This window comes from Carassius gibelio, chromosome A18, assembly GCF_023724105.1.
Source record: "Carassius gibelio isolate Cgi1373 ecotype wild population from Czech Republic chromosome A18, carGib1.2-hapl.c, whole genome shotgun sequence".
Lineage (NCBI taxonomy): Eukaryota > Metazoa > Chordata > Actinopteri > Cypriniformes > Cyprinidae > Carassius > Carassius gibelio.
This window is the reverse complement of record NC_068388.1, coordinates 19,288,691-19,304,085: the sequence shown is the minus strand read 5'-3', so window position 1 is coordinate 19,304,085 and position 15,395 is coordinate 19,288,691. Positions and strand designations below refer to the sequence as shown.

General features: G+C 39.9%; 1 protein-coding gene across 5 annotated transcripts in view; it reads left to right on the top strand.

Moving 5' to 3' along the window:
- The window catches only part of LOC127934320 (dmX-like protein 2), a 68,062-nt gene that overhangs the window by 25,571 nt on the left and 27,096 nt on the right, over window positions 1-15,395 (top strand). For all 5 annotated transcript variants that reach the window (XM_052531619.1, XM_052531623.1, XM_052531621.1 and 2 more), the window contains exons 10-20: window positions 1,666-1,869; window positions 2,043-2,305; window positions 2,761-3,466; window positions 6,949-7,070; window positions 7,182-7,271; window positions 7,389-7,500; window positions 7,579-7,698; window positions 8,041-8,271; window positions 10,873-12,540; window positions 13,966-14,076; window positions 14,378-14,547. In XM_052531619.1, the coding sequence (XP_052387579.1) occupies window positions 1,666-1,869; window positions 2,043-2,305; window positions 2,761-3,466; window positions 6,949-7,070; window positions 7,182-7,271; window positions 7,389-7,500; window positions 7,579-7,698; window positions 8,041-8,271; window positions 10,873-12,540; window positions 13,966-14,076; window positions 14,378-14,547 (3,797 nt within the window). The remainder of the gene's footprint in view (window positions 1-1,665; window positions 1,870-2,042; window positions 2,306-2,760; window positions 3,467-6,948; window positions 7,071-7,181; window positions 7,272-7,388; window positions 7,501-7,578; window positions 7,699-8,040; window positions 8,272-10,872; window positions 12,541-13,965; window positions 14,077-14,377; window positions 14,548-15,395) is intronic.

The following is a 15,395-nucleotide window of genomic DNA, read 5'->3' as shown; positions in this document are numbered from 1 at the left end:
TTATAATGTTATATTATAAAGTTTTTTTTTGTTTGTTTTTTTTTTTTCGTTTTTTTTTGTTATTTGATCTCCGTTTACAAAACAAAATATAATTCCGGTCAGTTTGCAAAGTGTAGCTTTGTGCCACCTGGCAGTAGTTTCCTGAACAACTTTAACACACGACTGCCTTGCAGTTAACACCGTGGCCCTGAGGCGGTGGTACATGCTGCGGTATTAGGCATTTTGGTTGACCACCTACTGTGTATATATTTTGAAAGCATTGAATTGCTATAGAAATTGTGATTTATTAGATTCATAGCATTTGAAATCGTTTAATGTCCAAAATCGGTGATTCATGATTCAAAAATCCATGTTTCAAGATCGGTGCATATACATCACTACACCCCTAACGTGAACATTATTTAATATAATTACATAGAGATTACAGTTACAGCATGGTTTATGAGGATGTTTTCTTTGTTCTCATAAACGGATTAACGGGTTAAGCCTGGCATCTAAAATGTGTCTTTGTCTTTTTTTTTTTTTTTTATGGACCAGTTTGATGAAGCTAAAGCCCAAAGCTCATAGTTCTCTAAAGAGTGGTGTGCTCTGATTGGCCGGCTATCTAGTGCGTTGTGATTGGCCAAAATCCTCAAGCGTGTGACGGAAATGTTACGCCCCTTACCGGGTTAAGGAAACTTTTCTCCGTAAAAATGCACTTCATTCACTTGAATATTCCACACAGTGTGGATATGTGGGGGCATGTTTGAACAAGGTGTTTTAGGAAGGTGTGGATGAGCGTTCACTTTAGTAAAGAATATCACTTTAGTTATGAGCCTTAAATCTTTGCAACTTTACATACGTATCTTCTGTATGCACGAGCAGCTTTTAACACTCCAAGGACAAAGAAACACATGAAATCGCATCATATGACCCCTTTAAAAAAGTTTGCGTATGTATTTATTTATTTATTTTGAGTATTGCAGCAAGCTTTTATGGCTCTAGTAAACTATATAGTATAATATAGTAAACTCTTAAACTAATTTGACATAGGACAATGCAGTCAGGCTCAGATTGGTTAGCTCAGTGTGTTGATTCACTAATGGCTTGGTGTACATTGTCCAGAAATTCCATGACCCCTTACCATTACAGGTAGTTGCATGTTCCCAGGGAAGGTTTTATGTAAACTTAGCACTGAATTTTTGGCCATTGTATCTTTGCAGACGTTGTCTATGCTCTTAACAGCAACATTACACACTTAACTAAAGTTAAAAAAGTAAAATCATAATCATTTAAAAGCTTCCAAAAGTTTATTACTGTATAAAAATCATTAAAGATTTCACAAGAAAAGACGTACTACGACATGAAGGTGGACATTTTTAGAATTATACTAAAATAACCCCTTTTTTTCTGTAAAGCAGATTGTATAGAACTGTTTTTGTTTTTTTTTTAGTAAAGTTGATCATGTTTATAATTTAGAGGCCTTAGAAGTTTGTGTATCAAATATGATACAGTAAGCTTTATTAAAAGAGCATACTAAAAATTTTTGCCAAAATTTGCCAAAAGTTTTATGTTCCAGTTTGTGGGTGGGTTAAGAGGATAGAAGTATGATCATCTGATACTGTACATGTATGCATTCACACAAACACGCACGGACAGCAGTGTAAACTTTCTTTCTGTCATCAGATATCCCCGCAGCACTGGCTGGATCGGGCCTGTTTTCTGAGGATGTCAGTGGAGGGTTTATGGTTCACTGGCTGAATAATAAAGATCTGAGCTTCACCACCTCCATGGACCTGTTTATGCAGCTGCTGCGCAAACTTTCTGAACAACACCTGGAACAAACCACTGAAGACTTTGAACAGGAAGGGACAACCAAGTTTGACTTCGGTACTGCCTTATGAATAAACCTGTTTGTGTACTTAATGCTAACAGACACATGGGCTAAAAGCTGTAAAGAACATTTCATGGATTATTTTAATTGTGGCATTATTGTATCTGTTAGACTCTTTGCTGCAGATTTACAGTATAATGTACAATGTACTCTTTTGTGTTTTTGTTAGATCTGGATGAGATGTCTGATAAGGGCTCTTCAGAGCATGAGGAGGGCGATCAGGAGGGGAGCACCAAGGCCTCTTCTCCAGGTTCGAGCAGCAGTGTTCCTCTGCCCTCTGTTATGCTGGATCGAAAGCTGGATGCTCTCATCCTGGAGTGGAACAAGAATCCAGACATGCTTTTCACTATTCATCCGCTTGATGGATCTTTCCTTGTCTGGCATGTCAAGTATCTGGATGAGTTCATACCTGGCATCTTCAGACAGGTTCAGGTAATACACTCATTCAGAAACCATGGTAATGACAAGTAAGCAATGGAGGTTGAAATGTAAAAGTGAACGTAAGAGTCTTCATTTTCTTCCGACACCAGAGCCACTGAGGACACAGTGGATTATTTTGTTTTTGATTTTAACGCAACACTGAATGTACAAAAATAAAAAGAGAAGAGAAGGGTGAATAAGCAGTAGCTCATTATCATTTAAAGAGAAATGCACCTAAATTAGTCTCTGTGAAAGGAGCTGTTTTTACAAGGTACAAAAAGGGTGCTGTTTTACTCGACCACTGGGGAATTTTAACCAAAGTATGATGCATACATTTCATGAAGACCCTAAAGAATCACACCAACTTGTGGAAAATGGGCATTCGATGTTCCCTTTATTACACTAATATGCTTATACTACTGATTACCATGATACACTAAATAAACTCTATTTGTTTTCTCTTTCAGGTGTCGTTCTCCTCTCGTATCCCAGTGGCATTCCCCACAGGCGATGCTAATTCCCTCAGTAAGAACATCATGATGTACGCATGTACTTTTATGGACAAAGAGAACTGCAACGCTCTGGAGGATAAGAGAAGTGAGCGGCGGGTTCCTCAGAGTGCATCTGCGTCTGCGGGGCTCAGTGCTTTTGGACACTCTCTTGCTGCTGTCATCGGCCCTGCCGTCATGATGGTGTCCAAACACGTTGATGGATCGCTCAACCAATGGGCTGTGACCTTTGCTGAGAAGTCCGCCTTTTCGAATGTCCTCACAGTTTCACACAAGTTCCGTTACTGTGGACACCGTTTCCATCTCAATGATTTGGCTTGTCACACCGTCCTTCCCTTGCTGCTGACATCATCTCATCACAATGCATTGTTGACTCCGCCCTCTGGATCTGGAAGCATTGATGGAGATCAGATTGGGGGTGTGGCTCTACAACCTACCAGGCCAATGAGAGGCATTCCTGGGAAACAGCTGCGAAATGCAGCCACACGTACATTCCATGACCCGAACGCCATCTACAGTGAGCTGATCCTCTGGAGAGTCGATCATATTGGCCCACTCTCCTGCACAGGGGGCGTGTCAGAGCTAGCACGAATCAACTCGCTTCATACATCTGCGTTCTCCAACGTGGCCTGGCTGCCAACACTCGTCCCTAGCTCAGTGCTTGGTGAGTTTAACCCCAAAGCTGTATCCATACTACCTTCAGAAATTCATAATCAAAAGTTTAGTTTGACATATAATACATTATTTTTGGATATAGGGAGAGCAATTTAAACAAAATCCTAAACTTTGAAACATACCTGCACTATTACTTCATGCTAAGCGATGAGAGCTGTCACTTTTTGACTAACGAGTGAAAAAGCAGAACAATCTAATAACGGACTTGCAGCCATCAAGAACAATCATCTAACTGCTTAGTAGCCCCCTAACAACCACACAGAATTACCAAAGCAATTCCTTTACAACTATCCAGTATCTTATGAACATCCTGAACATCAACCACCCAGAAACTACCTTACAATGCATTATCGGCCACCCAGAAACTTCCTATCATTCATACAGAACACCCTAGTAACATCCTAGAAATTGCTTCCCAATGCACTAGAAACCACCCAGAACATTATAGCATTGACCTAGCAATCACGATATTTATACGTAGATGCCTCATTAGCTACTGTTTCTGTGGGCCACTATACATAAGCTATCCACCATATTTGAAGGGTCAACTTGACATCATTCACCATTACAGTAACATAAGTTACCAATGTTTCAAAACATGGGAAATATGGAGTTAATACATTTAAAAACACAAACCAACACATTCTCATCTATGAAAGATTATACCGTTTCTTCTGGAATTTAAATCCCGGCGATTTTTATAACCATCGGCTGTGCAGGATTGTGACGTCTTCGAATATTCACTGATTATTATGGTGAATGATGTAAAGTTGACCGTTAAAGATGGCGGACACGTCTTCATGCTTGGTGCTGTTGAATGGGGCATCTGCCTATATATATATTTATATATATATATATATATATATGCTAGCAACCACCTGGAACACCGTACAACCTGCCTAGCAATACAGTAGTACCAAGAAACTGGCAAGCATAGCTTAAGCAATGTCCTAGAAATGCCTAGTAATGCCCTGTCGAATACCCAGAAACTACTTAGCAGTGCCCTATCAACCACTCAGAAGACCATAGCAACATCCTAGGAAGTGCCTAGCAATGCCCTAGCAACCACCCAGAACACCCTAGAAACTGCCTAGCAGTATCCTTTCAACCTCTCAGTCTACACAATCTATCTGCTCTGTCAATCTACAGTCCCCCAGAGAATTTCACACAAAATGACAGAAGCTACACAGCAAGATGCAAACCTCTGGTCAGGATACGTTAATGGACCGATGAGACAAAGATTAACCTTAATCTAAGTGATTGGAAAGCAAAAGTGTGGAGAAAAAAGGGAACTGACCCTAAGCATACAACCTCATCTGTAAAGCTTGATGATGTCATTGCATGGACATGCATGGTTGTGTCTAGAACAGGACCTCTTAATTTTAATGGTAACTTAATGTATGATGCCACCAAACTCATTGGATCAGCACAATGACCAAAAACACCCTGCAAGTTCAGTCAAGGACTTTATCAAGGCAAAGAAAAGTAAAGTCTTAGATTGCCCATATCAATCTACAGATTTAACTCACAAAAAAACAAGCAACAGTTGGAATTGGCTGCATTAAAGGCTGGGGACAAGCATTTCAAAGAGTCTGGTGATGTCTATGGGTTCCAGACTCACTGCTCTGATTGCATGCAAGGGATCTGCAACTAAATATTAGCTTTTAATATTTTACATCTGCCTTAAATTCAACTGTTCCAATACTTATGCTCACACCAAATAGTGGGATGAACTCTAAAAGTGCTGTCCTTTTTATTTGGTAAAACTTGGTAAAATGTGTGTCGAAAGACCTAATTATAAAATGTGACATTCTTTAGTTTTGTTGCACATTCATCTTTTAATCATATTTTCAAATGTCTTGACTCCAGTCTTTACTGTTCCAATACTTATGGAGGGCACTGCAAATCTTTTTTTTTTTTTTTTGTATAGGGTCCTTTTTAAACAATAATAGGGGCCTTTAAAATGTTCTTTTTTTCTGGTAATCAGAAATTAATTTATCATAATCAAATGAAAATTAAACCCTTTTATTTTTGGCAAAACAAAGTGCTGCACAACAGACTGCTAAATAGTAATATATATATATATATATATAGTAATGTTAAACTAAACTTTTATTTTAACGGGTTGCCGTGAGGAATTTGCAGCTGCTGTGTATGTGTTCTGACAGTAGTTTTCTCAAACGAAAACGTAAAATGCTAATGAAGTGACTCTCAGAGCAGCTGGAGATGATATTTGTGTATTCATATCATCATGGTTAGACAGCAGAAGCTGAAAACACTGCAAGGGTCATCCGCGCTTTAGTATGTGTGTACGTTAGTAAACAAAACGGTGCGCTGCACCATCCGCCATTCATTCATTGATTGCGGAAATCATGGCGCCTTTTGATTGGTATAAAATACTTCTGCAGATTTATAGTATTCCTATAGCCTTTCACCTCGATTTGCGGCTTTTGAGAATCGATATCGCATCAATGTCATTTAAAAAATATATAATATACTATAAATGATTAATCCTCGACTGTGAATAAATCAACATTGGAATGCATAAGTTCTGTCACAGAGGTGCCATGCAAATGTACTTTTATTATCGTAAATTATTACTTCAATGAAAAAAGAATGGTAAAGGAGTGCTTCCTGGACTCCAAAATTGGTTAAAATAGAGGTGCTCTTTGGATGGAAAACTAGATGCCAAAAATGAAAAAGGAACTCCAAGGCACTCTCTTGGTCACATTAACCTTCTAAAAAACTCCAACGCGTTTCGGCTTCATGTCTTCTTTTGGGAGTTAACTCCCAGAAGAAGGTATGTAGCCGAAACGCGTTGGAGTTTTTTAGAAGGTTAATGTGACCAAGCCATAATAATAAAGGCTTTTTAACTATTGCAATTGAGAGTGCCTTGGAGTTCCTTTTTCATTTTTGATTTTTCGTAAATTATTACTATTGTCCACATTAGAAATAATTACCATACAAATAAGGCTATAGACTACAGAATACCCAAGACGTGTCACTTGTATAGTTTTGAATGTGGGAAAAATGCTCAATAAGTAAACACTTAATATGTCGCTCTATTGAGCAAAGCCTCGCCTTCTGAGTAAAACAGCTACTTGGTAAAGTCCTCGCATCCCTGCAGCTGCTGTTAGAAGTCCCTGTTGCTATAGAAACAGCCAGCATTCTGAGACATGCGCTTAGGACTTCTCATGCGCACTAGCTGCTTTAGTCTGAATAATACGTTTTGTTTGTTTTTTTGATGCCATTTGAGCTATTGGAAACCTGTCAGATTTCATTGGTGATTTCAGATATTAAATTTAATTGTATGCTTGGGGAACAATTTTGGGAAATTTGATGTTTCTCCATTAAAGGAGATGGAAATTGCACTTCCATGCCCAAGAGGCCTTTCAAATATGGCGGCAAAGTGAAATGATTTTCCTTAAAGGGACTTTGTTATTAGTAACAAAATATTTGTGTTTTTGTCAGGATCATACTGTAACTCTGCAAGTGCGTGCTTTGTGGCGTCTGATGGTAAAAACCTGCGTCTGTATCAGGCTGTGGTGGATGCCCGCAAACTACTGGATGAACTCTCCGACCCAGAGACCTCTGTAAGAGCCTCTACGAGTAGATTTGATCAAAATAATGTCCTTGTCTGCCGATAAATGTAGGGTAAACATAATTGATATAGCTGATCTCTGATGGTTGCTTTTATAATTTAGAAACTGGTGGGTGAAGTATTCAACATTGTGAGTCAGCAGTCCACTGCCCGACCTGGCTGCATCATAGAGCTGGATGTCATTACAAACCAGGTGGGTTCTACATCTGTTTATGTGCAGATGCAGATAACATAGTCTGTTAATCAAATATGTTGCGATTTGAAAATAATATGTTGTGTGTAATACTGCATGCATTTTTGTGTCTCTCAGTGTGGCTCAAACACACAGCTGCTCCACGTATTTCAGGAGGATTTTATTTTAGGCTACAAACCGCATGATGACATACCAGATTTCAGCAGTATTAATGTTCCCGCTGCAGAAGGTACAAAAACCTTTTCTTTCTAATTATGGTTTAAACAGTGTTTGCAGAACATTACTTTTGGGTTATCTTTGTCTCTAGAGTACCAGCCCCCTCCTTTCTCAGAAAAGTTCTACCTGGTGGTGATCGAGAAGGATGCAAATCAGAACTCAGTATTACAGATGTGGCATCTTCATCTGCGCTCGGTTCAGGCATGTGTGGGTGCGTATGATGTGGGTTATTTATGAAATGATGACACAGCTGTCTGCAGACAGCTTATGAGAGGAAATTGTCTCACGAGGGGAGTCTCATGAATGGAAAGCAGATACTTCCTCTAATGACTCATTTATTTTTCAGAGATGGAAATAATTTAGAAGGAAATGATGCCCTAATTTACCCGTTGTGCATCAATAATGTACATCTGCACTGTGTATTGTACTGTCTGTCTATATTTTTTGATGATCTCTGTTTCTATCTCCCTCTATCTTTGTCTGAAATGCATTCAAGATAATTAATGTCATGATTGATTACGGTTACATTTTACTGTCTTTCTCATCTTTGCAGAAGAGCCAGTAAATGACCATGTGTTCCAGAACCAGCTGACGGTTCCTTTGAGTCAGAACTATGGTGACTCATCTCCTGACACCACTCCAGCTCATAGTCAGCTGCCTCGTTCCTCCTCTTCTGCCAACCTGCAGTCAGCCAGCAAACTCATCCTGAGCTCTAAACTGGTCTACAGTCAGCGGCTAGACCTTCCACCAGGGGTGGAGCTAATCAGAGCTACGCCCTCTGCCGGTATGATCATATATTTGTGTGTGTGTACGTATATATGTGTATACACTGAACAAAATTATAAACGCAACACTTTTGTTTTTGCCCCCATTTTTTATGAGATGAACTCAAAGATCTAAGAATTTTCTATGTACACAAAAGGCCTGTTTCTCTCAAATATTGTTCAGAAATCTGTCTAAATCTGTTTTAGTGAGCACTTCCCCTTTGCCGAAATAATCCATCCACCTCACAGGTGTGGCATTATCAAGATGCTGATTAGGCAGCATGATTATTGCACCGGTTTGTTTGCCTTAGGCTGGCCACAATAAAAGGCCACTCTTAAATGTGCAGTTTTACTGTATTGGGGGGTCCAGTGGGTCCGAAAACCAGTCAGTATCTGGTGTTACCACCATTTACCTCACGCAGTGCAATAGAGTTGATCAGGTTGATCAGGTCATATACACCGATCCAGAGCATCCCAAACATGCTCAATGGGTGACCTGTCTGGTGAGTATGCTGGCCGTGCAAGGACTGGGTTGTTTTCAGCTTCCAGGAATTGTGTACAGATCCTTGCAACATGGGGCCGTGCATTATCATGCTGCAACATGAGGTGATGGTCGTGGATGAATGGCACAACAATGGGCCTCAGGATCTCATATCTCTGTGCATTCAAAATGCCATCAATAAAATGTACCTGTGTTCGTTGTCCATAACATACACCTGCCCATACCATAACCCCACCACCACCATGGGCCACTCAATCCACAACGTTGACATCAGCAAACCGCTCACCCACATGAGGCCATACACACTGTCTGCCATCTGCCCTGTATAGTGAAAACCCCCCAAAGTGCCAGACACCATCGAATGTGAGCATTTGCCCACTCAAGTCGGTAACAACGATGATCTGCAGTCAAGTCGAGACCCCAATGAGGAAACATGCATGCAGATGAGCTTCCCTGACATGGTTTCTGACAGTTTGTGCAGAAATTATTTGGTTATGCAAACCGATTGTTGCCGCAGCTGTCCGGGTATCTGGTCTCAGATGATCTTGGAGGTGGATGCTGGATGTGGAGGTCCTGGGCTGGTGTGGTTACACAAGGTCTGCGGTTGTGAGGCCGGTTGGATGTACTGCCATATTCTCTGAAACGCTTTTGAAGATGGCTTATGGTAGAGAAATTAACATTCAGTACATGGGCAAAAGCTCTGGTGGACACTCCTGCAGTCAGCATGCCAATTGCACGCTCCCTCAAAACTTGCGACATCTGTGGCATTGTGCTGTGTGATAAAACTGCACATTTTAGTGTGGCCTTTTATTGTGGCTAGCTTAAGGCACACCTGTGCAAAAATCATGCTGTCCAACCAGCGTCTTGATAATGCCACACCTGTGAGGTGGATTGATTATCTCTGCAAAGGAGAAGTGCTCACTAACACAGATTTAAACAGATTTATGAACAATATTTGAGAAAACAGGCCTTTTGTGTACATAGAAAAAGTCTTAGATCTTTGAGTTAAGCTCATGAAAAATGGGAGCAAAAACAGTGTTGCATTTAATACTTTTGTTCAGTGTCTGTATATATATATATATATATATATATATATATATATATATATATATATATATATATATATATATATATATATCTGTATGTGTGTGTGCATTTAAGTACTGAGTAATATAAATTAACTACATATTCTTACTATATGGTTAGGGTTATGATTAGGGTTTGGCTTATGGTTACAAGATGTAATAATGTGCACCAAGATTTCAGTTTACTGATGCCATTGTATAAATACTCTACTCACATTTTATGATAATAAAATAAAAATAATAAAAATATTGAAATAAAGTGAAAAGTAATAAAGTTAGCCGATAGACGATCGTATCATATATCGGTGATAGACAGAGAAATCACCTATGGCTGATGCCTTTGACGATATCAGGCTAGTATTATTATATAATTAATATTAGGGCTTATTTTTTTCTTACTTTTTACAAGTTTTTACAGTGTTGCGAGTTATAACCAATCACATAATTTTGTTGAGTTTATGAAATCAATGGCCAATCAGAGGCGTTCAGACAAGTCATCGCATACAAATAAACACCAGAGTTTTGTTGTTCGGTGCATGAGCTTGCTGACTGAATTCTGCCCTCTCGTGAAATTTTCTCATCATAAACTCAACTTAAACTTGACTAAAAACATATAATGCGTAGTTAATAGATTATAGTAAAATTAGGCTGCTTTTAGCTGTATACTGGAGTTTGTTCACTCTCCGGCTATGAAACTAAGTAAATAATTCAGTGAATTACCATGATAATGTCATGTATCTGCAATCTTACAGGCTGAAGATAGGACGATAGGACTATAAACTATATCGTCCAAAATGAAAAAGTACCCTATCTATAATTAAAGCATTTGTAACTATAGCTGTATTCACATGGACCCTAATAATTTGTTTGTAATTTGACTAGCATCCTAGTCATAGTCTCTGTCTTAATGGTCATATAAAAATGTCATAATAAGCCATTTGTGGGTGTGTAAGGGGATGGTTTGTGTTTGTCAATTGTGTTCTGCTGTTATAGCATCATGTAGGTGATAAAAATATTGGGTGTTCTTTTCAAAGGTCACTTGAGCTCCTCGTCTATCTACCCTGTGTGTTTGGCTCCGTACCTGATTGTGACCACCTGTTCTGATGGACGTGTCAGGTTCTGGCACTGTAGGGTGGACATGGAATCATCAGTGCCACACCCCGAAGAGACACGTTCATATCAGTGGGAGCAATGGAGTCTCTTGAAAGAGGAAGAAGACATCGACAGCTCTTTGTGTGTTGCGGGCCGACCCGTTGCAGTCAGCTGCTCCTACACGGGAAGACTTGCGGTGTCATTCAAACAGATGTTGCCTGAGAACGAGGGTAGCATGCCTCAGGACTTCTCCATGCTTGTATCCATCTACGAGTGCGAGTCGACGGGTGGCTCAGAGTGGGTCCTGGAACAGACGATTCACCTTGATGATTTTAGCAAACCTGTGAAAACGCTAGATCCACGTGTTAGTGTTGATAGCAATTTGGTTGTCTATAGCAAGTCAGATCTGTTTGTAACCAAAGACAGCCCTAATATCAAACACTTTGTGCACCTGGACTGGCTGTCAAAAGAAGATGGGTCGCACATCCTGACTGTTGGGGTTGGATCCAATATCCTTATGTATGGACGTATCTCAGGGGTTGTCACAGAGCAGACAGGAGTGAAGGATGGCATGGCAGTCACCTTGCCTCTAGGGGGCAGTATAAAGCAGGGAATTCGCTCTCGTTGGGTGCTTCTGAGGTCTGTGAACCTTGTCTCTTCTGTGGATGGTACCCCATCCCTGCCGGTGTCCCTATCCTGGGTGCGCGATGGCATCCTGGTGGTAGGCATGGATTGCGAGATGCAGGTTTATGCGCAGTGGAGGCAGGATGAAAAACCGGGCAACTCAGACAACAACAGCATCTCATCTCCAGAGGGCATTGGAGGTCGCACTATATCGGTTTCAAATGAGGGCAGAGCGCGATCTAAGAGCGTTTTCGAGGGTAGTGCAGGAATTGATGATGCATTCCGCCCCCCAGCAGTGATTCAAGATGGCGGCTTGTTTGAGGCTGCCCATTCATTGTCACCCACTCTTCCGCAATACCATCCAACCCAGTTGCTAGAGCTTATGGACCTCGGAAGGGTACGTCGTGCTAAGGCCATTTTGGCACACCTGGTCAAGTGCATTGCTGGAGAAGTTGCAGTGGTGAGGGATGTGGAAGCAGGTGAGGGTGGTGCCAGGAGGCATCTATCCCGAACCATCAGCGTGACTGGTAGCACGGCAAAAGACATTATTGTTGCTGGCCGTGATGGTGGGCGAGATTACACCGAAATCAGCTCCATTCCCCCACTTCCACTATACGCACTGCTTTCTGCAGACCAGGACACCTCTTACAAGATGGGAGAGGAAGTGGGAAAAGGGGCAGAGCGTGAGACACAAAAACAGTCAGAGGATCAGTACTCTGATCTGTTTCAGGTGCAGACTGTTACCACTGATGATTTTGTGAACTTTGCTGCAGAGAAACCAGAGAAGAAGACTCGTGTGATTAACCTATCACAGTACGGCCCCACGTACTTTGGCCCTGAACACGCACAAGTGCTGTCTTCACATCTTATGCACTCCAGCCTGCCAGGTCTCACACGCCTTGAGCAGATGTTCCTCGTGGCTCTTGCTGATACCGTGGCGACTACTAGTGCAGAAGTAGCAGGACCCACAGATAAACAGTACACTGGTGAGTTTACTTTTTGTACCAACTTTAATACTGATGTAATTTTGCACCACAAGGGTTACCAAATTTTCAAAAATAATGAAAATAATAATTGTACAGGTTTTTCAAACACCCCCCCCCCCCCCATTTCTCATTGGTCAAACAAATAGATCAAAGTCATAGGTTGAGCCAGTGTTGCAGTATTGGGGCTAATCTGGATGCTCAAACGAAGCATTGTTTTTCTGGTTTTACAAAACCATAGTCTTTACACTTTTCAAGAAAACAACAAGCGATTGAGTTTCTTATAGTTGTCTCTTTAAATAAATGCAAATATTTTCAAGAAAAAGAAAGAGACCGAAGTAGCATTTGTTAGTGGGATGGACAATCCTAGCTCTTGTTGTGTGGATTCTTAAACACCTCTGATTGGCCATTGTGTTTGCCCACTCAACAGATATATCGGTAGCACTTTATTTTGCAGTCCTGTTCCTCGTGTACATACTATGTACTTATTATAGTAATTACAATAACTGTAATAAGTAGGTACTAACCCTGAACCCAACCCTAAACCTAACCCTACCCCATGTGTTACCAGAACTTTCTTAGATAAATACACTGTAAGTACACTATAAGTACATGTTAGTACACGTACTGTGAAATAAAGTGCAACCGATATATCTGTGATTGGCTACACTGATCATCGTTTCAGGCTCTTCACTGAGCACTTACACAGATGGCCTGCTCAGCGACGCTCAAAATGATAGCGGAATATAATGGTATCATCATATTTTTTTACATTTCAAGACCGACTGGCACTGACATCGATACTTTTGACAATACTGAGTTGAAGTAAAATGATTTGTCTCTGATAATATTAACGAGTATCTTTTGAATGTGATATACTTGTTGTGTTGGCTAAATGTCAAGTATGTCAGTAGGGTTAACCAAGTACACAAAGAGAGAACCATAATAAATATTTTTTTTGGAATAACCTTGGTATAAATATTTAGCTTGCTAGAGCCAGGATGCAAGGAGAAAGGTTCAGGGACAGTAGGATAAATCATACGGCATGCAAGAGTTTATACTGTAGCTCTAATTCACCTAACATTAGATTGCTGATGAATTTCAAAGTTCAATCCGCAATTTCACAGTAGAGGAAGTTTTTAATTAGTCTCTTGAGTTTTGATGTGGTGGATTTTTTGGTACTGTTAAAATGTTTATTTTAGTCTCTTGATGCAGTGGTGATGCAGATTGTGGTTTGGATTATGTTCAGGATTGTGTGCTCTGAGCATTAAAACTCTTTGATGACAGATCCATATATCTTAAGAGTGATGATCTCATATCATGCTTTGCGAAACTGATGCAGTGTAATTGCTTTGTAGATAAAGAATCAGAAGTAAAAAATGCTATATTTTTTAAGGATTATGGTGTGGTAAATGTGTGTTTCTGCAGGTGGAGATGCTCTAGATGAGTGTGGTCTACGTTACCTGCTGGCCATGAGGTTACATACCTGTCTGCTGACATCCCTACCCCCACTCTACAGGATGCAGCTACTGCATCAGGGTAACACACTCACTTACATACACACATACACGTCACACTCCCATCTGCACACAAAGTGGTATATGGTTCCCTCATACAAGAGGGGGCTAAAGCTTTTCCAACACCAGTAAAGGGCCCAGCATTAAAAATTAATGTGGAGAAAAAAAAAAGAAAAAGTGTGTGTGTATTAAATCTAGATTGGTTTTATTTTTTTGCTTAGTTGCCGTAAGTTCTGCATTCACTTGTTATTAAGGATTGAAAGCCTCATGTATATCTCTGGTCTTGGTGTGAATCTGCCTTTATACTGTGTTTGTGTGTCCAGGTGTGTCCACATGTCACTTTGCGTGGGCGTTCCACTCAGAAGCTGAGGAGGAGATGCTGAACATGATTCCTGCCATGCAGAGAGGAGATCCACAGTGGTCTGAGCTCAGGGCAGTGGGCGCCGGTTGGTGGGTCAGAAACATTAACACACTGAGGCGAATGGTGGAGAAGGTGAGACCACTAAAACATACTTGCGCACACATAGTGTTGTTAACAAATAAGAAACCATTAATTTCCAATCCTGTTCTTCAAGGTCGCCCACCCATACACATTTTGAATATCTCTCAAATCAAGCACATCTGATTCTCACTCTTTTTTTCTTTTTCTTTTTTTTATGGGACAGCCATAATATTTTAGGTTAGGAACCACTGCTATTAACCAGTAGTGTACCATAAAGATAATAAAGGAAAATTATTGGCTGATAGTAATATCAGAAGGAGAATTTCAGTAACCATTGTTTAATTATTTTGATTCCTTCCTTCAAAATATTTAAAGTCTGTTGATCTTTTTCATTTTCTGTTTCACTTTGACTAAATTAAATTCATTTCTAATTCACTACGATTTTACTTGTGTGCAGTTTAGTTTGTTTAAATTTAATTCAGTTTGTACTCGGTTCAGTTTCTGCTCCATTTCAAGTTCACTTTCAGTTCGGTTTAATTCATTTAATTTGAGTTAACTTCAGTTGACTTTAATTTAGTTCAATGAATTTCTATACAGTTTCACTTCATTTGAAATGTAGTGTAATATTAGTTCATCTTATTTATTTATTTTGATTTGTTTGTTTTTTAATTCAGTTAATATTAGACCCGTTCACACCAAGGACGTATCAATATAGTCTTAAAAATCATTCTAAGTTTAAAAGAATGCACCTGAACTATAACAATAACAGCTCAGAATGAATGTTGGAATCACTGTCAGAACGATTTTATCCAGCTGATAAATGATAAAAACAATGACAGCCAATCAGAGTTCATCCTGATTTAAAGAGCTTGGACATTAAGTGGCATTTAGAATAAACC